Source organism: Dermacentor albipictus, unplaced genomic scaffold (genome assembly GCF_038994185.2).
Source record: "Dermacentor albipictus isolate Rhodes 1998 colony unplaced genomic scaffold, USDA_Dalb.pri_finalv2 scaffold_12, whole genome shotgun sequence".
Lineage (NCBI taxonomy): Eukaryota > Metazoa > Arthropoda > Arachnida > Ixodida > Ixodidae > Dermacentor > Dermacentor albipictus.
Genome location: NW_027225566.1, coordinates 4,058,760 through 4,084,761, shown reverse-complemented (window position 1 = coordinate 4,084,761; position 26,002 = coordinate 4,058,760). Strand labels below are relative to the sequence as shown.

Below are 26,002 nucleotides of genomic sequence, written 5' to 3'. Positions count from 1 at the left end.
TCATATTACAGATATGAGCGGAAGCGCCATATTATTGCATCTTTGGCAAACTCATCGTAATCGACAACGTGGATGAAATGGCGCTTGAGAAGCTGTTCCTAAAGGTGTCCTTCGCCCACAAGCAGTGTCCGCTGCTGCGTTAGGCCCCCATGATCTATAGTTCAGAGCGAAGAAATAAATGTGTGTGTTGATCTTCTCTGAAGTAGAAATACCGCCACTCTTTGGTGCGGATTCCGCTTATTCGCCATAGGATATGAGCTTCCGCTAGCAATGGCGCTCGCCTTTTGGTCGTAGAAGCTTCAACATATTTTAGCAACCTGCAAACACACAATAACAGATACGCGTATCTCCTCATTGCGCAAACTGATGGCTACAGATGAGTTTTTCACTCTGCATGCTTCATTTATTGCGCGCCGTTTGCCAGAAGCACCTGACGACATGCGCCGTTGAGAACCGTTGCACTAAGCGAAGCGCCACTTTTGCTTCATGATGCGGAGAAGTGGCGAACTATGCTCCAGACGGGCCGGTCCAGACACCCACACCTACTCCTCTAGCTACCATAGCGGCGTGCCGGATCGTGAGATCACTAGGGATGGGCAGGTTACGGAGATCTTTGGACGACCTTACGGCCAAGTGGGGCGTTTATAATGAGCAGTTTCCCGTTAATATGTCAACCTCATCTCTCACTGTGCACCTTCGGAATGAACATGGACTTCTAAAGAACCCAGCAAACCGCAACTCGTAAGTAGATTGTTCTACTCGGATACCCGTTGAAATGTGTCGTTTCGAGAGATTACTTGTTTTTCGCAACAGGCCTTGCAAAAATTTAAATGTTTCCTTAGTCATTCACGTAACTTAATGCATTGCCATCAAAATCATTACCAAATGAGTTTGCCGTACTTACGAAGATTCAGTCCTGTGATGTGAGATAGATTTAAATACCTACTCAGCTCATCAGATATACCAGAAATTATGTTTTGTGCACCTGACTCTCTTGAACATATCATGGCCATTACTCGACACCAGCGTCACCATAACCCCTTCATAGAATGCGAAGTTTAGGTACTCGAGTTTTTGTACTAAACCTAATCTTTCGGCTTTTGTTTTGTATCTAAAGCATTCTTCACTGTAACAAATTCATGGCAAGAAAACATATCGGAACGATGTTGTTCTCTAGATGATATATCTTTAGCAGGACGTACTTCCGAGCTGTTTTCTTGCCGCAAATTTGTTTCTGAATGAGGAGTGCTTCAGATACCTGCTATAAATGACAGCCTTGTTGCGCGAGATAGATTCTATAGCTTCCATCAGAAACATACTTTTTCGCTCTTGCTATTAGGCTCGGGGCACAAAGTTAAACTATAAACATTTCATTTCGCCTCAAGTATTCCCACAAACGCCCCCAAATTACCTCCTTCTGATGAACGCCTTAGGAACTCAGTTTGTTGATGATACAAATACATGATTACCAAACTTTAATTCTAGTTAGATTTAGTCGACCTATTATTCGGGGAAAAATATTCAATAAAATTTTTGGATTTTTGTTAGTATATTACTGCCCTAATCAGTGGCGTTGGGAGGACTTCACCGATTTATATGTACTTTTCTCAGCCTGCCACCAACTTCGTATGTCAGCGATATTGATGAAGCTTCTGGTGATGATCCGGCTGATGGAAACGAAGCTATCAGTCCTGCAACTGAACCTGGGCTGTCCGCGGCGCCTAAGCCTCGAAAACGTCGGAATAGGTGCACTGAAAGACAGGAGGAGATTGACCAGGCGCTAGCAAATATCGTCACTGTTAACCAGTTGCCTTCGGTACCCACAACCAGTGCCGGATTTAGACATATTATGGGTGTCGTGGAGCCACGCTATAAGCCACCTTCATTTACTAAGCTGAAAAATCGAATAAAGCTTTTGCACAATCAGTTGACATACAAAGTAGTGTGTCAGATCGACGCAGCCACAACTGTTGCCCTCACCTCAGACTGTTGGACGTCGAGGGCGCAGGATTCATATATTACAGTGACTGCGCACACTTTGAACAGTGAGTGCAAGTCGCAAGCATTCACTGTAGCAACACAGGAGGTGCAAGAGCGCCATACAGGAGAAAACATCATGCAGCGAATGCAAGAATTTCGGCGTAGGAGTTGAACGGCAAGCTAACGGCTGGTGTCACTGATAATGCATCTAATGGCATTAATTCTGTGAATGCGGCGTATGCGGCGTAAAGTATTTTAGAGCTAAATTACGTTACCTATTCTGCGCACAGTCTCCACCTGAGCACCAAAAAAGCTCTGACAACACAGAGATCGATGGCCTCTGCCAGAAGAGCGGAAGATTGGTTGCTCACTTCCGGCATTCGACCGTCGCCAGCGACGAGTTGAGTAGGCGGCAGGAGCTGCTCGACTTACTCACAGAGCGCCTCATGCAAAGCGGTCCGACTAGATGGAGCTCGACTTATCAGATGCTCACAAAGCTCATGAAGCATCGGTCTGCTCTACAAAGTGTTCTTGCTGAACAAACAATTGTCACAACAAAAAAAAGCGCAGAACCTAGAGATCAGTCGGCAAGAATAGTATGTAATCAGTGAACTTTGTGAGGTCCTTGAGCCTCTTCATATTGCAACTACCATTCTCTGCAGCGACACGGTGTCCCTTGTCTCCATGGTTCGGCCAGGGGCGAAAACAGTAGTCAAGAAACTAGAACCTCAGAGCACTGGTGACTTCCAAGTCGCGAATGTCAAAGAAGTGGTTCGGATGGAGATATCCCGGCGATTCTCCTTGGACTGGGACGCCCAGCAGAGCTCGGTGTCTGCACGCCAGAGGGCTTCTTTTTTCGATTCGATGTACAAATCCCTCCAATATGAGGAGCCAGATGCCAGAGGCAATCCATAGCAGTGCTGCAGAAATGTTAAATGTCCTGTCGCCTTCGGCTGATGAAAGCGAGATAGGTATTACCTTGACCGAAACAACTGCACTCGACATACTGTTTAATGAACAGCCGCGCGTCAATGACCCGTCGGTTCAAGTTGACGCATACCTCTCCGAGCCCCAGCTGCGGGACAACATGCACGACTTAAAAGGTGAAAGGACAATCTGCCCAAATTTCCCATAGTGGCGGAACTTGCGAAAAAATACATATGCATCCCAGCCTATTCAGAAAGTTCGAAGCGCGTATTTTCAACTGCCGAAAATATAATCACTGCCAAAAAAGCTGCCTTCTAACGGAAAATGTGAGCTTCCTTGTGTTCTTGTACCTAAATAGGGCGTACATGGATATCTAAAAATGACAGAAGTGAAATGAATAAATCTTCTATATTACCCACGATGTCTTATGTTTGCCAGTAGTTTTCACCTTATAAATATTTTTGGAAAGAATGAGGCTATATAACAGAACAAGGCGCCTTGCATCTTTCTTCTAGTTGAGTTTTCTGTGCACTCCACGATTCTTTTCGAGCGAACGTAACATTCATGCTTCAGATCATTCCTGAAGAAGGTATTCGAATTCACTACATCTTATGTTTCTTTGATGCTCCAAGGAGAATTTTTTACGCCTTAAGCGATTTTGTTCGCAACCAAATTTTTCTGTAAACAGAGAAGCAGTCAACGCTCGTTCGTGATGTCAGACGTAATTTTGTACGTCAATTTGAGGAAAAAAATATCCGCTTCTATAGCAAGGTAAAAACAGCCCTGAGTAAACATATCATGCCGAAAATAGGTACAGTTAAATGCAAATTTTCTTTACGTAATAAGCGCACTACCAAGTCCTTTTGTTTGTGAGGGTTTGTTCCCTAAATTTGCATATATCCTTTTTGTTTATTTTGCATTCCGAGGCCGTATTCTTTAACGGTTCGCTTTGGAACCGGTTTGCTGTGGCTGTCGCGTGTGGGTTACATCTCTCAGTGAGTGGAACGTCGTGGCGCGAGGGAGACCAATGAACGAGCGGCGTTCTGCCACAAGGTCGTGTCATCATTTTTGCTTGTACTTTGGGGAAGATATAGTAATTGAAGGATGTTGCTAGTTTGATAAAAAAAAATGGCTTCTGCGCAACATTTGCACATTTCATTTTCAGTGAGCTTCCGACGCGCACAGCTGATGGTTTCAATTTATCTGCGTTGTTTTATTTTATTTTTATCGATAAGTGTTGCGCCATGCGTTAAGCAATCAGTGTTTTTCTGAGTGTTGGCCGCAACTGTGATATGATTTAGTTTCGCCGGAGTTGAACTCCTTATGGCGGAGGATTCCGATGGGGGTTCCGTCCACACGCCCCACAATGCCATTTTTGCCGCGGTCAAGGAAGCGTGCTTGACTGCGGGTTTCGCCTACGCCGTGCAGCAAAATCTCACACCTCTTTTTGTGTTTCCTGAACTGTAGTGGCCCTCGCAACGACGGTAATGTCGTAGGAGGACGGTTGCAACAACCCAATAGCTTCAACAGTCCAGGCACAATGCTAAAAAATGCCGTGGCTACAAAAAAAAAAACGCAGTGCACACAGCATTTACATCGCAGTGTCAACGCTGCTACATTTTGTCGTCCGAGATGTTGCAGCCCGTCGCAAATCTATCGCACTATGCTTTTGGAGAACATAAATGCCTGCAGAACTTTCCTTCGCTCATGTAGGACGCATCACGCCGTTGCCTCTCGTCAGGTTGTTTCTTTGGCCAACGTTAGCGAGCAACACAACCAAGGTACTTGTCATCGGCGTTTCTCGTCGCGCCGGCCAGCGCTAGACTAGCGGATGGCCACAGTTACCTTAGCAACTCTCGATATTACGATAGCGACCGCACGCCGTGATCGAGCGAACCACTTCTCCGCGGTTCCGCTCGTAGCAGACGACAGGTTTGCATTCGAAATGATTGACAACCTGTGTGACTACAACAAACGTTGTTGTCTCGCCCGTCAGGGACGACGAATACAAAGTGCCGACCAATAGCGTTCGTGAGAGCGAACCGGCTTCAAAGCCAACCGTTACAGAATACGTTTCCTGAACAGCCGGACAAATCGGAGTATTTAGCCTTTCGCTCGGAATTTACGTTGGTGGTTTTGTATATTTAAGTATATTATTTCTGAAATAAAACCTGCCACCAGACGGACCAAACCACAAAGCTTAAAAGACTGCAGAAACTCCACTGGAGTTCCCTGAGTATGCGCAAGCATAACCCCATATCTCAAGTTGACCCATCTCCAAGTTTAAGTTGGCCCGCCCCCGAACTTCATTTGGCGCCACCTCCATATTTAAATTGGACCGTGCCTAAATTCAGTGTGGCCCTCCCCAAAATTTCTGTTGGCCCACGTTCCAATTGCATGTTGCCCCACACTCAAATTTAAGTTAGCGGACATCCAATTTTCAGTTAGCCCGCGTTCAAACTTCATTTTACCCCACACTTAGCCTAAAATTGGCCCTCCCCAAATTTCAATTTGGCCCACCTAGAAATTTCGTTGACCCCCCCCCCCCCACTAATACCAGTTGACCGACCCCTACTATAAGCTTCCCCATGCATTTTCTAAGGATCACTATGTATCTTAAGTTGTTCTTTAGCGTCTTTTGAAGCTACAAATAATCTACATTTACACTATTGTGACTATTCAGTATGTTAACTTTGCAAATTACTCATTTTTTGCTGATGCATGGCATTACACTTCGCGTGACGGGACTGGGGTACTACCCAAAGAATGCTTACGCATTATTCAGTATATAACCTGAGGTCGGTCTGCCTTTGAGCGTGTTCGCACTGTGTTAACGTCTCTGATCAGATATATTGTGATATTACTAGAGTATAGTCATAGCACACTGACGTGGTTACTTTCACGTGCATTACTGAACAATGACCCATTATAACGTGTCACTGCTGCCAAAAATAATGTCGGAGATCTGCACGACGCCGCTAGAGCTGGTCAACGATAAATTGAAGGGAGCCTTTGAGGCTGAATGGTTACCCAGAAACATCGAAAGTATCAACTTTACTGTGCCGCCCCTGGCTCGAGGTGGTTTTTACGAAAGCCTACTCATTGCTTATTGGAATGTCTGACACAACGATCTGTCACTCGTGCAGCTGTGAAGAGACGATTGAGCACGTGTTGTGTTTTTGTGATCTCTATGACAATGAATGCGACGTTCTTCAGAGGGTGTTAAACCGATCAAATAACAGACCACTTTCAGAGACTAAGATTCTCGGACCATGGCCCCATGCGTCGCAGGCTTACAAAGCGACGCGGGCACTGCTATGTTTCATGAAAGCGACTGAGATCAATGGCTGATTATAGGCGTGATGTTATGGGCATCCGCATGTACTCACACCGATAGTACCTTCTTCCCTCCGTCTCCTTTCTTCCTTTAAACCTCTTCCCCTGTGTAGGGTAGCAAACCGGACGTGCGTCTGGTTGGCCTCCCTGCATTTCATTCCTTCCTTTTCATCCTCATCATTGGAAATATGGTTCAAGATGTTTATTTTGGAGATGCTGTTTTTATATCCCACGACCTTGTCACGCACGAATGTTTGGAGATTTTTAGCTCATATAAGTAATGGCCGCCTAACGACGACTACGTCGTCTCTGAAAAAATAATCTGAGAAGCATTGAGATCGGGCTTGTGGTTACTGATCCGTACCTTCTGACGAAACCCAAACGAATAAAACAATACATGCACTTTATTGTGTCCTTCATTCGTGTTTTGGTTACTTTGCGCTATCAGAAGTTATGGAAAAATAATGTAGTGGTCGTTTTTCCCATACCAAGGGAAGCATAATGCACAAAACGAAGCACAAGGAAAGTCACGGGCACATTTTTGAGCCGTCTGATAAACAACACAATCTTATAGAAGGTGAAAGCATCAGCTGCGCATCTGGCATCGAGATACATGCAATAGAACTGATAATTTTAATAAACTATTAGCGACACCAAATGTTCGTGTTCGAATATTCGAATATCCGGCTAACGAATTATTTAAACCAGATGTCCAGATTATCGGTTTCTTGAAATCCGGATAATATGTTTTCGAGACCGGAATCACTTCCGGATATCCGTCAAACTGGATAGCCGGTTTGACGAATATTTGCAAGCATTCGCATGCCACTGCATAGCTCTTTCGATTCCCGTTCGTTCGATATCCGTGTACGCATGGTTGGTAACTCTCCATGGGCTGGCTAAAGTTACGTGATGTCACGTGACTCTTCCACGTGGTCTGAAGTGCGCGAAGTGCGTACCGTCGGACACCTTGCTCTACACCCGATCGTTCGATATCCATGTAAGTGTGGTTGGGAATCACGCATGCGCTAGCGAAAGATACATAATGCCACGTGACGCCCTTTCCCACGTGATCCGAATATCCGGCTAACTGGTTATTTAAACGGCATGTCCTAATTACTGGCTTATTGAAATCCGGATAACCGGTTTTCGAGACCGGATTCACTTCGCGATATCAGTCAAACCGGCTATCCGGTTTGACGAATATCGCATTTGTGTACCACCACATAGTTCTTTCAATTCCCGTTTGTTCGTTATGCATGTCGGCATGATTCGTAATTAGGCCTTGGCTGCTATACTTTCGTAATGTCACGTGACTTTTCCACGTGGTCTGAAGTGCGCGAAGTGCATAGTATGGGAAACCTTGTTCGAAGCTCGATCGTTTGATATCCATGAGGGTATGGTTGGCAATCGCGCATGGGCTGGCGAAAGATAGTTGAGCTCACGTGACACCCTTTCCCACGTGATTTGACGTTTGGCGCGTGGGTACGATCGCATAGCTCTTTCGATGCCCGTTCATTCAATAGCCATGTCGGCATGGTTGGCAATTGCCGATGGGCTGGCTAAAATTACGTGATGTCACTTGACTCTTTCTGCGTGGTCTGACCAGCACGCATGGGTAGGCGGACTTTCTTCTTCTCGGGAATATACGGGTAGGCGTGGCGGAACAGACGGCTCATTTCTTCCGCAAAGATGGCAACGTTCTCGTTAGGTAGCCGCACTCGGGCGTCCAGCATAGCTTCGGCCCTTGCGGACGATGCTCGTAAAGGTGCGCAGGAAGCCGCTACGGAACAGTCCCATGTTGTCATGGTCAACTCCCGGTTCTAAAACCACGTTCTGGCGGCGCCTTCTAAGGCGAAGTATACATGTCGCAGCTTGTCGTCGGAGTCCCAGTTGTTGAAGGTCGCGATTCGTTCGTAGGTCTCCAGCCAGGATTCCCGGTCTTCAGTAGCTGCCCCATGGAAAGTCCGTCGGTCCCGAGGTTGTTGCAGGATAACGGGGGACGTTGAGGCCGCCATTGGGGTTGTCTTGGCCACGATCTTCTTTGTCGTCTCAGGTAGAAGTCGGTGCTCTGGGGGCAGTCCTTGCAGTCGGCGGCTAGCACGCTGGTCCTGGACGATGTTGGTTTTGTCGTCGGGCTTCGGGCTTGGATCGCGGTTTTGCGGGGGTGTGCACAAGCACCTCCACCAGATGGCACGTGGTGGTGACGTTGAAGAACATAGTAGCAATACTGTGAAATACAAAACTAACATTTATTGGGCGAACCTGTGCCCACAAGAACAGGCTTATAGCACAACCATAGCGGCGAACATGGTCGGCGATCGCCGAAAATTTGATTAGCGGGTCATGCGCGTCGGCTTTTATACAGCAGTCGTCGAATGTTCCAGAATAATCGCTGGGACCCGCGTGCCTTCCTCAAAGTTCTACATTATTCGCGTCGCGCACGCATGCAATCAGATTACGCAAGGTTCGCTCACAGACAGCCGATGGAACCATGGATAACATTCCAGAAACTTCCCACACATGCAAGCGCGTCCTGCGATAACATTTGTTGGGTGGTGCAAAAAAAATTATGGAGTTTTACGTGCCAAAACCACTTTCTGATTATGAGGGACGCCGTAGTGGAGGACTTCGGAAATCTCGGCCACCTGGGGTTCTTTCGCGTGCACTAAATCGAAGTACACGGGAGGAGGAGGAGGAAATAACTTTATTGGGTCCTGAGGAACCCCTCTCCACCCATTCTTGGTTTAGTGGTCGGCAGGGGTCGCGGGCCGCACCCACGTTGGGAAGGGAAGCCCGTGAGCCTCCATCCTTTCGTGAGCCCGCTGGATGGCCCGGAGCTGGGTCTGGTGGTCGTCGCTTCGCAGGGCGTCCGCCCAGTCGTCTTCTTTAGTGAACACGGTGCCGCTTAACGCGGAGCATTGCCAGAGCATATGCGCTAGCGAGCAGTACGATGCGCCACAATCCGGACATTGCGGCTCTACTTCTGGTGAATAACGACTCAGTCTGCCTCTCGAGGGGAACGACCCTGTCTGAAGCATTCTGAATATCGATGACTGTGGTCTGGTGAGTTTAGCGTGGGGCAGCGGGAAGGTTCTCCTCGACAGTTGATAGTGCGTTGTTATTTCGTTGAAGGTGAGCAGCGGGTCTCGGTGCTCCCCTCCCTCCCCGCCACTTCGCTCGCCACGATCGCCGCGGTGCGTGAGTCCTCGCGCGCGTCCGTGTGCCAACTCGTTGGCGTTGGGAAATTCGGGGTGCACGTCGGCCCCCATGTGGGCTGGAAACCATTTGACGATGTGATGATCCGCGGCTCCCTCGCTGCTGAGGACGGCCGCCGTTTCCCGCGATATTGAGCCCGGGGCGAATGCTCTGGCCGCCGATCGCGAACTGTGTAGACGTAAGGACGTTCGGGGTCCCTCATTGCTATGGCGGTTGCCACCTGTTCGGCCACTTCGGACGTTACCCCCTTGACCGATGCTGCGTTAATTATCGTGTCATCCCAGCGTATCGAGATGTCCGCGTACCGGTCGCTGCGCCCGTACTGGGCCGCGTCTACAAATGTCGCCAGTCCCGGGCAGTTGGCGGTCGATTTCAGCAGTGCTCGGGCCCTCGCCTTTCGGCGCCCCTCGTTGAATTGCGGGTGGACGTTTCTCGGAAGCGGCTCTACCTTGAATGTGCCCCTGACCGCCGCGCTGAGCGCGACGCTGCGTGCGTTGCACTCTGCCTCTGCATTTATCCCTGCTTGTTCTAGGATGCGTCTGCCGGCCCTGGTGGTCGACAGCCCCACAACCTGTGCCTTGGTCTGCGCTTCGATGATTTCGGATAGTGAATTGTGGACCCCTAACCGATCGAGCCGCTCCGTGCTTGTAGTGATCGGAAGACCTAGCACCCTTTTGATGCTCTTGCGCATCAGTGTCTCTATCTTAGTGTCTCTAGTACACGGGTGTTTTCGCATTTCGCACCCATCGAAATGCGGCCCCTGCGGCCGGAATCCGGTCCCGCGACCTCGTGCTCAGCAGCCCAACACCATAGCCACTGAGAAACCACGCTTGGTATCATCAAGTTAAAGGGTACATCGTTTTTACCGTGTAGTAATAGATATTCCTGAAAAAAAGTGTGTGTGTATGAGAGCAAATGACGTAACCAAAACTGAAAATTGTGGCTATTGACACGTGGTGTCCAGCAGTGCATGCAGAGGTCGTGCAATATTGCTACTCATGACCGTTTTGTGAGTAACCATAACCAAAGGTGGTTATAAATGAAATTCTGTGCTTTCATACTACAAATTGAATCTTTTCAAAAAGAAAAGATGAATATTTCGCAATTCGGAAACACATTCTCCCTCCCGTAGGAAGAAGATGATGATGATGAAGATGTGAAAAAACAAAGTAATGCCCTGCTATAGTGCTGTAACAGGCAACAGTGCGACTTTTCCTCTCACAATATCTCATTGTTATAGGCATTAGAGATAATTTGCTTGTATTTCTGCGGAATGGTGCATTCGTCTAGTCACAACGCGCAATGTACAATCAATGGTCGAAGCTTTGGATGCGCAGGAGGTGTCTCAATCACAAACTGACTGCCATGTACTAGTTGAACATATTATAGATGCGAACTAGAAGTCGTTAATGCCTTCGATACTTGGTCTTTTGTGGTACACCCACTCAATATTTGTGGTTTGCTGGGTCCAGTTCTTGGCATATAATGATTTAACTTAAGAACTTGATATATATAATTCATTCAAAAATTTGCTGATGTCAAACATCCTCTTCAGCCAATAAATAATTCTGTTGGTTGAAAGTTTTCATTTAATGCTGTTCTTCCATCAGCAAAACCTGAAAGCACAGAAGCAGGAAATTGTATGTTAAATTTAAAATTTTTCAGCTTTATTTCATCAACAAATATAGAGTCATCAGTGCCTGAGGTCTAAAAATCTGTCACTGATGGGAATGGATTCAACTATCAGTGCATACAGTCTGCCAAGTATGATGGAGAACACCGTGTTTGAGTTCAGCGCCGGTAGTTTTCCTTGCTTCTGCTGTGTAACAGGAAGAGTTTCATAAGAGGTTTTCTTCATTGCAGCTATTATCAGCAGTGGGCGAGGTTGTGGACTTGCTTATTTACAGGAATGTCACTGTTTGAACACAAGGTTAAGCATTTCTTTTTAAATTAATGCAAATTGTACTTCAAAAATACCTAGCCAATTTAGAAATTTACTTGGTGCAAATTCTCCCTGACTTAGAACGATAAAAAAAGGAACATACTACATGACCACATATGTACCGGAATTGTCAGCAAAAATTTAGGCTTGTGTTTTTCTGTGCGATGTTATTGCGCCATCCATGCATATTAACTGATTTTAGGAGTGTAGGTCTAAGTTATAAACTTATTGTGGAATCAGGCAGCATCTTCTGACCATGATTCTTTTTACTGTTTCTTTTGATTCAGAGCTATTAATAATTGCAGCCGCAACACCGGAACGGGATATACACAGCTATTATGGTTATATTGGGTCACGCCTGCCCGCAACAAGGACCATGCAAGTGGTGACTCTCTACTGGACATTTAAATTGCTTGGTGGGGATACCAATCACTCCAGAAAGCTTGCCAGGGGCCGTATTCTGTAGCGGTTCCTTTGGGAACCGGTTCCTTTTGGCTGTTTCGTCTGGATTACGTAACTCGGAGAAAGAGTGGAACGGGGCGGCGTGAGGGGAACCAATCAACGAGCGGCGGTCTGCCGGACGATCGCGTCATCATTTTTGTTTGTACTTGGGGGACGATATAGCAATTGAAGGATGTTGCTGGTTTGATAAAAAAATATTGGTTTGTATAAAACACTTGCAAATATATTTTCAGTAATAAATGTGAGCTTGCGGCGCAGACCGCTACTGGGAGTTGTAAGTTTATTTGTGTTGTTTTCTTATTTAGTCGCTAGGTGGTGTGCCATACGTTATGCAAACAAGTTGCCTCGCTTTGTTTACGTTTTGGACTTGCCAGTTTGCGCGCCGCGGATCCAAAACGATGTCCTCGCAGAAGGTTAGGCGGCTGGGTCCTCATGTTTCAGCGAGGCAACGCGATATACTCGTGTCATTTGTTGAAGAGCACTCCTACCTTGCGAAGGCGTCGTGTGTGCTGGGTCAACAGCTGACGGCGGCGCGCAAGGAGGAGCTCTGGCAGCAAGTGACTGCCTTGCTGAACGCTGAGGGCCCGGCAGTGAAAACTGCAGCCCAATGGTGCGGCGTGTGGAAGAAAGACGTGTATAACTCCTGCCGTGATGCAGCCAGGTAAGTTCACTCGCTGACGGAGCTTTTGCGCACCATATTCTAACAAACGTGTTAATCACAGAGGAACCGGAGGAGGCAGCCTGCCCGGACCGCGAGGGCGGGCGAGCGCCATCGGAGTCTGCCCGCCGTTCTTTGAGCCCGACGAAGAGGTGAACATCAGGCGCATGGGTTTCAATAGGTCAACGCCAAGTCGACGTGCTGTCGCGTTTCGCTCAGTCACCGCCGTTATGGCTGATGTGTGGTCGCGCGCTAGTGTTGCCGATCAGAAGATGGCCCGAGCTTGAGCGGAAATCGTCAAGCTATTTACTATCGCTTGCGTCAAGTAAGGTCGACATTTTTGTTAAATACCTTTCATCAGTATTTCAGTCTACTCATTCAAACATTAGTGCGGTTAATAGAGTTGATTTTCCGGTCGGAGCCGGCGAAATGTCTGAGGTTGTATTTAGTGTGACGAGCATCGAGCGATTATTACAGAGTTTGAAACGAACAAAAGTGTGTGGTCCGGATGATATCCCTACATCATTCCTTATAAATTGCTCGAGCATCTTTGTACTTCTGTCGCTTATTTCAAAATTTCTTAAATAACAGCGTTAATCCTGGTGATTGGAAACTAGCGCGAGTGGTGCCAATTCATAAGAGTGGACAGAGGAACAGAGTTGAGAATTACGGACCAGTATCCTTAACTAGCATTTTATGTATGTAAGGTTATGGCACATGTGTATACCTGCATCATGTCTCATCTTGATAACAATAACCTTCTTCATCCTAGTCAGCATGGGTTTCGGCAGGGTTTTTCGTGTACGGCACAATTGCTTGCATTCACTCATGAGCTAGTCTCAGCAGTCGACAAGAAACAAATTGTTGATTGTATATTTCTGTATTTCAAAAAAGCTTCTGACGTCGTTACGCATAGTCTACTGATCGCTAAACTATGACTTTACAAATTGGATTAGAAGGCTATCGCATGGATTGCCGAGTATCTTCGCTCAAATCAGATGTCTGTGGCTCTCAACGGATGTTCCTCTGAATACGTACCTGTGACTTCTGGGGTACCCCAGAAGTCGCATTCATGGCACCACTTTGCGCATTACATCATCATTTACAGCATGGTTTCCAAAAAGGATTTTCTTGCGAAACCTAACTACTAGAATTCACGTCAGACTTACACTTTCATATGAACAGTAATAAACAAATTGACTGCATCTTTTTGGATTTCTCGAAAGCATTCGATCGTGTAGCCCATAGTCACCTGATATCAAAGCTCTCAGAAATTAAACTAAACTTACTAACCCTATCATAAATTAGTAATTTTCGTACTAATCGCGAACAGTTCACTGTTGTTGCAAACTTTTCCTCTGGCCTCGCTGACGTTACCTCTGGTGTACCTCAAGGCAGTGTACTTGGGCCTCTTCTCTTTTTAATTTACATTAATGACTTGCCGAACAATATATCGTCTTCTATACGATTATTATTTCACAGATTTGTTCACACAGTTGGCCTAACCTTATCAAACCTGAAAGAAGCATCCTCAACGTCACAACGACTGAACAATCAGTTCAGCTACACCCGAATTTATGGCAACACACATGCTTTTAATTTTTCAACTTTGCCCCGTGTGGTCCGTTTATGGAACGCACTACCAGATACCATTGCATGCCAATCTAAACACACTGCATTTCGCAATCTGCTAAGCAATCAATATGCCGTTTCAACCGTCTAAACACGTCATGTCTTTTGTAATTTACTTTCATTTTTTTCTACAAGTTAAAGAATTTCAGCCCTCCCAATTTTTTTACAATACTTACTACTGTATAACATGTAGAAACGTTTACAATGTTATTATGCTATTATGTTGTTGTTTACCATTTATTGTTATTGCTCTACATAATGTATTTGCGAATGTATTAATTTTCCATGTTCTGTGTGCACTCCTTTCATTATGCTGATGTTTATTTTTTTCCCGATTCCATACTAATATGTTACCGTGTTTCTCTCTTACACTCTGCCTTCTCGAAGGCATGTAAGGTACACGTAAATAAATAAATAAATATTTAGAATGTTTGCAGATGACTGTACAGTATGTAAGGTCATCAACAGTGATTCTGACCAACAAGCACTACAACATGATTTGGATTTGATTGCCACATGGTGTGAAAAATGGAAAATGTCACTGAATGAGCAAAAGAGTGTCCACGTCACTCTTACCGGGAAGCGCTCATATGACAGCAATCGTAACACTATAAATAATGCTACTCTTGAACAAGTGTCAGAATATAAATACCTAGGTGTATTTTTTTCTGCTGATCTAAGGTGGAACAGACACGTTACTCATGTTAGGAACAAGGCTGTCGGAGCATTAGGTTTCTTGAAACGTAACTTTAGTAGCTTGCCACAGAAACTTAGGGAGCAACTGTATTTCACACATGTGCGCAGTACACTAGAGTATGCGTGTGTTTGCTGGGATCCATATACTACAGAACTTGTAGATAAACGAGAAAAAGTGCAGAACAGGGCAGTTCGGTTTGTCCTTGGCAATTATGACAGGATGCTTAGCATGACAGAAAGCAAAAAAGTGTTAAATTGGCATCTTCTTGAACACCGTCGCCGAAACCTCAGATTAAAATTTCTTCATAACATATACCCCTCTAATACGGGGATAGCCAGGTAATTGTATTTTCAGCCGCCCACGTTTCTAAAAGGCGAGATCACAAATTAAAAATATGCGAGATTCCTTTTGACCCTCTATTGCATGAATTATGAAAAGTCATTTTTTCAGCTTTCATTATTGATTGAATGAACAAACACGACTGTAATAATAAAGATAAAGCTTTGTGCCAAATATGGCACACCATGAAGATGGCTGAGCGCTCTTGCTGCCATGGGCGGAAAACAAAGCTTCACGGACGGTGGTCTTTTTAGTGCAATGTGGGGAATGAAATGAAACAGTTGTTTGCTGCGTTCAGGCACAGATGAATGTTGCACTTCCTCTATCTTACCAATGACTTCTTTGTGCAAGGTTGCCGCTTACATCTTTGTTTCTTCTCGTCAAATTCTGGCCAGTGGCCGACTTGGTCAGATCGGTCGTCTTTGGGTGGCATTGCGGCCGCTGGTCCCTGTGCTTTTTTGACTTGAACCTGGAATTCGATGTGCTGACTAGAAGTCCTTCCTGGTCGTTAGTTGGGTAGGCACTTGTTATGCGAGGTAAGGCATTCTGCAATTTCTGCTTTTAAATGAGCCAGCGGTAGTACTTGTCTCCTCCTAAGCTGCTCCTGCACCCTCCTGTACAATACCCATGCTGTTACTACCGATAAATCTAGCATAGGCGTAAAAATTCGAAAGTGCCATTTCTTCGACCTCTGATATGTATGCAGTAAAGTCCAAACAGTGAGTGCAGCAGGTCAACACAGTAGGTTTCGTGTGTGCTGGGTCTGTTATGGACCTTTACTACGCTGGGGCAATCAATTTCGCGAGACACCTTGGCGGAGGTAAACCAGCGCTTAGTCTTTTGGACTGGATCTCTCCCAACAAAGCTCGACAGAAATGTCACGGCACGGTTATCGCATCAATGCACACACGATAACTCCACGTCATCTATCGCGCTTGTGAGTGCCTCTGAAGCAACACGTCCTTTACATTTCAGTGCCTTTTCGCTTTTCAGGCGGCTGTTTGGTAGACAATTCGCCCTTACTGTACTGATCGTCAAAATTCCATCTTGTGATAGAGTGACCTGCAACTTCGGGCTATTGAACAGATGGCAGCACGTTACCATATTTTGTATTTCAAGTTCATACTGTGCCAAATATGGCGCACACCGATTTCGGTTTCTCTGCTGTAGTTGCAGGCAAAATTGAGAAAACTAGCAACTGCCTTGAATTGACGAGACCAAAAAATATGCCAAAATAATTTTTCTGTTTCTGCGGTCGAAATTTTCAGAGAAAAAAAAAACCAATTGCTCGTGTTTGCCCCCTCAGAGTTTCACGTCGCATCCCAAAATCTACTTCACCTCTGTTTTGCGTATCGCTCAAGAGATGGCAGCATTTGCCCATAATAAGTGCACATAACTATGAGATTTACTCTGATGGTATCACATTCTCAACTGGGAATCTCAAACGCGCAAAAAAGAATGGTAACTGGTATGTGCCAAATATGGGACGCCATGCAATAGAGGTTTAAAAGCGACGCTTTCCGCTACTCTTTCTATGTTCGTGCTATAAGGGATTGAAATACTAATAAATGATTGAAAATAATAAATGATGATGAACTAATAATAAATGATTTTGTTTATATTGTGTTATAGCGTAGTTGCACCTTGTTAAGCAGCAATTACGAGCATTATGTGAAATCATGCGTGCAAGAAATGCAATGTTGAAGCAACTCTTGAGTTTAAACAAAGCAGTAGGAAGCATGAGTGTCTGCTATTTAAAGAAATCCTGCTCCAAAAAGTGCTTGGCATGTCTCGCTTGTTGCTATACGTTTCAATATGTGCTATACAGATTGCTCTGAACGACATTTCAGTTGCTGTGTAACTTGTGCTGTGCTTGTGTGTCGCACATGAACAGACACCTTCAGCTTTGGAACAATGCATACTGCACAGTAAAATAGGCATTGCAAAGCAATATTCAACAATGCAAGATTGGTTGCCATTCACCTCGGAAATAACCTTTATTTAAAGAAAATTCCTTGGCAAGACAATATTCAAAAGCACAGTGAACAAAGCAAAGGAGTAACATAATGACACATGGTTATTTGTCACTGCATGTGTATCTGTCATGCTCAACATAGACAAATCATGTGCTTTTCACTACCGCAGTATGCAGCATACTACGATTAGCCACATGTGAGCACACGCAATGTGTTATGTTGAAGTGCACGGCCTATTTACTTCATGAAAAGAAAAATAAAACATGTTACACCAGCACATGTCTCCGCCTCATTTGCCAGCGAATGCGCCGGCGCACACTTTGCAGGTAGGCAATGCGCAAATTTCTGGGCAGCCGAAACACACCAACTATGGATTCGCGCACCGCACGGCCTCTTTGAAACAAAGCTTGAGAAGGCTGTACAGGGTGCGCCTGCGGCGGCACCTGTACTTGAAGCGGCACTTGTGTCTGGGCTGGCCCCTGTGCGCTGTCGTCATCTGGGTCATCTGGCAGAGGCACGCCTGCTGCAAGGCAGAGGTTATGCAGCGCTGCACAAGCTGCAACAATAGTGGCTGCTTTCCGAGGCGAGTAGTGGAGCACCCGATACCTCTGCAGGCATCGGAAGCGGCTCTTGACGACTCCTATGCACCGCTCAACGGCATTTCGCATTGATGCGTGTGCCTCATTATAGCGCCCCTCTGCCGTGAGGCGATTTGGGTGACCAGGCACAGGAGTCATGATCCATGGCTCTAGCGGGTACCCAGAGTCCCCTGTAAAGTGTTGCATGTCAGTGAACGAAATGGATACATTAAGGCACAATGCAAGAACACAGTCCACGCCAGGGCCCTTTTACAACAGGAGCGGGTCTTGGATTTATTGTTGCAATATCTATCAAACATTGACCTTCCCGGAAAGTTGTAAAGAAAGTTCAACTCATTTTAAAGAACAGCCCAATTTCACCTGTTGTCTTAGCTGCAAATCTCGTTCTCAGGTTAAGTTGGACATGTAATATTTATTTCATACTCGTGGTTTTCTGCTCTGTTCATCCCATTTGCCCCTCCCTAAATGTACATCTTCCACTAAAACTTATTAGCTCTTCTCTCTTCAGAAGTGTTATTTTATAAAACACTTCTAAGGTCTACTCTCGAATATGCTGCCAGTATCTGGGATCCTTGCTCTACCTTTCGTACCTCTTCTCATGAAGGTACCCAAAATCGAGCTACCCGTTTGATCCTTTCTAATCACTCCAGCACCACATGTCGCTGTAACAAAAAAAATCGCACACATTGCGACGCAAAGCAAAATAGCGCAACTTGCACCATTCTACAATATATACTACACCGATCACTAACGTCGATGCCGAAAGTTTCACGCACACGCTTATTCCTTTGTTCCAAGGACAGGGACCAGGTCCCCGAGTCAATTGTCACGAACCCTTTTCTACTATACTTGAAAGCTGCCATTTCGACGTGTTCTGTAGAATTCCACCCCTGCCTGTAGCGCTCCACATGGCATTCAGTGTATTGAAATTAATAAATAAACAGCATAACGTGTCAGCTGTTGTATACATGCTGGTATATATATCTGCCTTTTAAGAGAGGCTTGTTTCTCTCGATAGTCGCTGCAGGTTCATTAGGTACTGCTGCAATCACAACACATTTCTAGCAAATAACGCTTTCTTGAAGCTTGCTAGGATGCAAAACTATTTGACTGTGTATGTTTTACATGTGGAAGAAGCACTGCTACTTCAGGTGCACTTACCAAGCAAGACTTCTCCATGAAGTAACAGGCCACGAGTGAGGCGGCGGCGGCGGCGAAATGCAGAATGCCTCCAGATGAAAGAATCGTGGCACGATCCCGGAAACCGTGGGTCAATTTCCAGGATATTCAGCTTCGCGTCGCACACCTCATAAGGGAAAGCAAAGAGAAGGTGTCAGTGCCACTGCAACAAATATCTGGCACAACCTTTTGCTTACAACACTACTTGCCAATCAGTTACTGTTCAGTCAGTGAACACAATTACAGAAAAGGAGATATCAACATACGCAGTAGGCAGTTGAACTAATGATCAGCATGATAACAATGTCATCTTAACCTACAAATGCAATGTTGGCATGTGTTCACATGCTCATGTATGGCATACGGTAACAACACAATGTGCAAAATAATTCCTTTGGTTTCTTCCGTCCATATTGTATAAGATTCTGCTAAAGATTGCCACCTGTGTTTTTCCTTTGTTTTTTTTTTTCAGACAAAGTGCCTATTACAAGGGAAAGAACGCGGAAACAGCATGTGCCGTATTGACAGCTAGAGCAAATGGGTGTCCACACATTCTCATTCTCCCTCACACCATTTTCATTGATGGGATGCTCGTTTTCGCGTTTACAGTCTGTTGGCCACAATGCTTTAGTTTTACGTCGAATAAGAATCACAAGGGCTCGTCTTCTGTTAGGATCGCTCGCAGACGAAGACTCCCTTCACTGCTACGGCGTCTATTCCGGTTTAAGTCGCGCGTAATGTGTTTACATTGTAGCATCGAAATGGCTATTCAACTGTGATTGGAGAGCACTGAAAAAGTGCGGCCGTGTTCTATGCAAAGATCAAAGTCATCATTACACATACAACACAGACGCTACTTTCTCTAATAGGAACGCAAGTATTACCGGCAATTGATGAAAAATAACGAAACGAAGTTTTTTACAACGTGCACTCGCGCAAACACATATCGAAAGTATTTGTCAATGAACAATACTCACGACCATGCAGTTGAGGGTGTAATACCCTTTACGGCTCCAGTACGATTCCGTTTCGCCGGGGCCGAGCTTCTTAGGGCGAACGATGGCTATCAGACTCCCGTCCACACATCCTAGAACTCCTGGAATTTTTCCACGGCTAAGAAAGCCTTCCGTGACGGCGGCTTTCTGTTGCGCCGTGGATGGGAATCTAACCCATCCTTTTTCCTTGCCCACAACCGTAATGGCCTTGGCGACGGCTGTAATGATCCGGCTGACCGAAGGCTACGACAGTGCAATCGCTTCTTCATTCCCGACGCACTGTTGAAAGCTCCCGGTGGCAAAAAACCGCAGCGCGCACAGCACTTTCATCATGGTGTCGACACCACGCAATCTTTGAGGTCCGAGATGTCCTTCCAGCTCATCGCAAAGACGTCACACTATGTCTTTGGAGAGCCTAAAATGCCTTCGAAACTCTTCTTCGGCCATGCCGTACGCGTCGCGTCGTTGCCTCTCGTCGCGTCGTTGTCTTTCGGCACTCGCCAGCAGCACAACCAAGGGAGCCGCCATTGCCGTCTCTGTCTCGTCTCGTCTAGGTGCCGGCTCGTCAGCTGGCGCGAGATTAGCCGGCAGCCGCGGTTGCCCTAGCAACCCTCGGCATCATGCTCGCCCCCGCGCGCGACTCTCAAACGAACCACTTCTCCGCGGTTCCGCTCCTAGCAGGGAACCGGTTCCTTTCCAGATGATTGGCAACCTGCGTGACGTCATCAAAATTTGTCGTCCCGCCCACCAGGGATGACGACATCGAAGCGCCGACCAATGGCAACAGCCAAAAGGAACCGGTTCCCAAAGGAACCGCTACAGAATACGGCCCCAGGAGTCACTCCTGAGTGAGCTTGTAGAACATGTTTTGACTGCTGATTCCTTTAACTGCTGGTCGCCTAACGAAGGACAAATATGGTTTTTGGAGGGTCTTCAGATCTACTGTCATCTTGATTCCTGGGAATTCTTTTTTTTTTAGGGAAGCCTCAATGTGTCACCACCAGACCTTTCTACATGCATGCAGTCACAGGACTTTTTTATGTTCTCTAAAGGTTGCCTTGATCCCAGGAGTGCATAAATCGACTATGTATTATACTATTTTTGTCTGCGTTTCTATTATGCTTGCTGGAAACAGGAAATATGCATTTTACTTTATATTTGATGCTCGTATTTTACAAATAGTATTCGTATTCAAATCAGTTTCAAATATTCAATTCTATTATAAAACTTTATTGTTCAAAAACTTTTGGGTATAGTCATATTTTATTGCCGATTGCATCCACTTCTGATGTCATAGTTGCTATGACAGCGCAGTTGAACCTACATCACCTTCTCTTGTGTGCTCAGGTTCTCACTGATGCTGATGGTGTTCGTCAACTACGGTGGGGGCAAGTATTGGTTCTTCCACCACAGTCCATGGAACGGGATCACCTTTGCCGACCTAGTCTTCCCATGGTCAGGGCTGATGCTAAGTTTCGGTTTTCGCGATGAATAGCGCTTTTGAATCTTGCCGATTTTCTGCCTATTCCTCGGACCCCCTCCCCCGTCACACTTTGCGACTCGGGACGGGCTCCTGCATTTTAAGGTGCCTTTTTTTGTGAAGGTGCCTCACCTTGTTTACTGAAGGTAAACAGAGAGTGCAGCAGAGCTCTTCTCCGATTACGATGTACAGTCTGTTTCACACTTAGGGGAAAACTCGGAGCGCATTGCATCGGCGATGCGGCGAGCGCTGGAGTCAGGCGGCGGAAGCAGTTCGCGCAGGCGCAGACGCTCTAGGGGCGGAGTCGTGATCTGCGTCGTCTGCTACGGCGGCGCGCGCTGGCCGCATTTGTCGGGAAGAGTGCTACGGTCAGAGGCAGTGCGCGTATTCCATTGTTACTGCGCGAACTGAGCCGATATTCCTTATTAAGCGTTGTGCGACGCCAAACTCTGAGCTTTCATTGGCCACATTCGGGTTCTACAAACTTCTTTTGACGGTGTGCTTCTTTCGTTCTTTCGGAAGGCCGTGATACTTAGTGCGTGCACGTATATTTCTTCGCTGTGTGTGTTACCGTAGCACGCAGCGACAAGGAAGGGACACCGAACTGTGTGCGTAACGTGCTCGGTCTTCATTTGACGCGAAAGGAAAACAAAATACTCAATATAATTAATATGCGAGTCGAACACGATGAAACAAACGGATACGAATAAAAGAATGCTTTAGGTTAAGGCATTGAGCTGAAAGTGTTTCTTCTCGACAATAGTTCATTACACGAAACAGGCTTTGCCAGCTGACGAGGAAATCCACGCGTCACGCTCCGAACATCACTTTGTATCTCGTCATGTCTCCAGCGGCAGCGATGACAGCGCTCATTCTGGAGGGCAGTGAGTTGCAAATTGAGTCGCTAAGTCATGTGTTCATTCGCAGCACGTCCCACTGGCTGACGATGGTCGACTTTGGGGTGATTTGCTCTTTAAACTTCTGAAGATAAAAAAGCAAATGACCTTGAAAAGTCAATGCAGCGTCATCTCCTTCCGTCGCTCATTGGTGATCGAAGAAGGGTGCGGCTCTCTACAGATACAGGAAGGTTTTCAAGATTCAAAATTGATCTGAATAAAGCTGACGCTTGTCCGTCTTAATTCAGTCCAGCTTTTTCATCTGACAAGAACGGTGCTAAATCGATAGTCTTGTTCACATGGCCCGTGTACTGTAGAAAGAACAAGTGAAGATTATTGAACTGTGTTCTAGGAACTATATATACTCAAAAGAAGTTATCAGAGATGACAGGACGGTCGCTTAAAGCTGTGAATAGGATATTGCAGGCCTACCAGAAAGAAGGGCGCATCAAAGATGCACCTCGCGAACGTCCACCAAGGCCGAGCCTGTCTTGTGTTATGAACTATTGTCGAGAAGAAACACTTTCAGCTCAATGCCTTAACCTAAAGCATTATTTTATTCTTATCCGTTTGTTTCATCGTGTTAGACTTGCATATTAATTATATTGAGCGTTTTGTTTTCCTTTCGCGTCAAATAAAGACCAAGCACGTTGTGCGCAAAGTTCGGTGTCCCTTTCTTGTCGCTGTGTGTTACGGTAACACACACAGCGAAGGAATATATGTGCACGCACTAAGTACCACGGCCTTTCGAAAGAACGAAAGAAGCATGCCGTCAGAAGAAGTTTGTAGAACCCGAATGTGGCCAATGAAAGCTCAGAGTCTGGCGTCGCACAACGCTTAATAAGGAATATCGGCTCAGTTCCCGCAGTAACAACGGAATACGCGCACTGCCTCTGACCGTAGCACTCTTCACGACAACGCGGCCGGCGCGCGCCGCCGTAGCAGACGACGCAGGTCATGACTCCGCCCCTATAGCGTCTGCGCCTGCGCGAGCTGCTTCCGTCGCGCGACTCCAGCGCTCACCGCATCGCCGATGCAATGCGCTCCGAGTTTTCCCCTAAGTGTGAAACAGGCTGTACAAGGCAGGGGTGAACAAAGTTCACATCTGCCTAAATGTTGTTTATTTTTATCACGTGTCACCTATGTTAACATCCTGAAACAATTCAACCAAGAGGACCGTAAGTGCGCATGACCTCTTGTAGGTATTGTTATCCTTTCCTGTGATTTTTTCTAGGTGCCTGATGGGCTATAATCGCACCTTTGCACAATTTGTTTGGTCTGTTATGCCGCTATATTTTTGCTTTAATAGTAATCTGGCACGTTGCTCACTATAAATCAGCGCAAATGTCAATGTTGGCCTATATGTTGCTTTTCTAGTTCAGTCCTTGCTCTGATTTTGTGTGCTTTATTTTCTGTACTAGTGACGAACTCAGCACACTAGTTCATTCTGTTAAATTTTACGTACCAGTATAGCTTGTCAAGACATTTTGCTTTGTCTGCATGTACCTGGAAGCATTGATGGCTCCTCTCTTTCTATGAATTGACTAAGATAGCCACCAGATTATGAGAAAAGGTGGTGCGAATGACGTTTAAAAGAAGGGCTTTTGCATAGTGTATCCGGATTTTCAAAAAACTTTCTTCCCAGGTTATAAATTTTTCTTGTATTTGCATGAGATGAATACAGAAGCTTGCAACCTCAGAGTGTGATTTCGCAGCTAGTGTTAACCAAAATCATGTTCTTATTGATTAGAATAGAAGTGGAATCTGGTAACTTGAATCATTATTAAGCTTGTAGCATTAATGTAACTTAACATGCCTGCTCAGAAAGTTCTGAATATGCAAGAATTGCAACGCACTCTTTTTTAATTCAAATTGAAGTTACTTTTGAAGCGCCAAAAATTTGTGTCAATTCATTGAGAGATGTGGTTGAGGCTTTAGATTAATTTTAATCAGCTGGGCCTCTTTAATGAGAGCCTAAATATAAGTGCACGTGAAAGTTATTTTTTTTTTCACTCTGGCCCTATTGGATTACAGCCACCGTGGGTGGGAATCAAACTTGCAACTTCATGCTTAGTAACAAAACACAGTACTGTAATCTGCACTGCAGCACAGAAGACCGTAAAACTGCTATCCCATGGGTTCACACTTATTTGATCCTAATACAGTGGCTTAGTTTCTGTTAACCAGTCACTGTACTAGAATGAATAACTACAATATAATTTTCACAGTGGTAACTGTTATGGGCTCACTCCCATTGTTGTTTTGATGTCTTCCACTGGTGCTGGTGTCCACCGGCATCTGTTGCAGGAATCCAAAAATACTTTGCGAGAACCTTGTAAAGAAAAAAAAAATGGGCTGTGCCCCAAGTGGCTTTCAACTCCAGCACCACAGAATAGCAATCGGAGGTTTAGCTCTCATCCACACCACTTTCTTGCATGCCATTTATTGTGTCGAGTGTAATGCTGTAAGTGAGAACTGCATAGGCATTAGCCAACACATGACGCATTAATGACCTTAAAAGGAACTATAAAATAAAATTTGTACACCTTGCAACATGAAAAACTACAATCATTTTTCACCTAAGAATGTGGCAATGACACACGACTGACGAAGAGGTGAACCAGTCTGGTTGAACTTTTTTGATATTGTAGACGTCCTTCAAGCGAACAATCGTTAAGGTGCCAATGCTACTGTATCGTGCGCGTCTGAGCAAGACGACACACACAGTGGTTGGGCATCAAAAAACTGCCCGTCTCTTTATTATGTTTGCTTTTATATCTTCGTGTGAGAGGGTTCCGCATGCGCAGAAGTAGTTAGGGGAAAGAAGGATGCGCTGCTATCAGCTTGTCTGCTTACATGGTAGCCAAGTATTATACGCCTCCTTTCCCTTAACGAAAAAAAAGCAGGACTTTATGACCAGAAGGCAAGAAAGAATAGCTAGGAGACTTAACTGAAATTCGCATCGTATTGCAGCCATTGAGGCTTGTTGCGCTGACGGGTCGACCTGCAGGGCTCTGCTTCCGATGCGTGCACTTTGGGGAAGACCTGTATGTTGGCTTGCCGATGACCAGTGAACCCGGGTTCACTTTAGCCTTGTTCTGTAGGTTCCCGTCTTTCGTTTTGTAAGCTACTATTTTCAGCGTTGCCGTTGTCGCAATCTTCGTCTACCCTGCGGTATTCTTCCCGCGTTTGAAGCAGGTGTTGTCTGTTCCGCCTTAGAAGCCTTCCATCCTCTGTCTCCACAATGTGGGACCACAGAGCCACTTCTTGAAGCACTCTTGCCTTACGTGACCAGTTGTCTATGCGTACCGTGTCTCCTTGCTGCAAAGGGTGCAGCGTTTTGCCCCTGGCGTGCTGTTGATGCTTGAGTATTGGGCATCCCAGCTCAGTGTTGTATTCCGGAACGCTGGTACGCAGGCGCCGTCCCTGTAACAGTTGGGCAGGTGACACACGACAGACCAGTACAGACATACAATCAGTGGCATGGTGTTAGGCTGCTGAGCACGAGGTCGCGGGATCGAATACCGGCCATGGTGGCCGCATTTCGATGGAGGCAAAATGCGAAAACACCCGTGTACTTAGATTTAGGTGCACGTTAAGAACCCCAGGTGGTCGAAATTTCCGGAGTCCTCCACTACGACGTGCCTCATAATCAGAAAGTGGTTTTGGCACGTAAAACCCCATA

General features: G+C 45.9%; 1 protein-coding gene across 5 annotated transcripts in view; it reads left to right on the top strand.

The window, feature by feature from the left end:
* Positions 1 to 26,002, top strand: part of Hgsnat (Heparan-alpha-glucosaminide N-acetyltransferase) — a 350,851-nt gene that overhangs the window by 160,546 nt on the left and 164,303 nt on the right. For 4 of the 5 annotated variants that reach the window (XM_070528497.1, XM_070528493.1, XM_070528494.1 and 1 more), the window contains one exon: positions 21,289 to 21,396. The exons of the other annotated variant lie outside the window; for it this stretch is intronic. In XM_070528497.1, the coding sequence (XP_070384598.1) occupies positions 21,289 to 21,396 (108 nt within the window). The remainder of the gene's footprint in view (positions 1 to 21,288; positions 21,397 to 26,002) is intronic. 5 annotated transcript variants of the gene reach the window in all.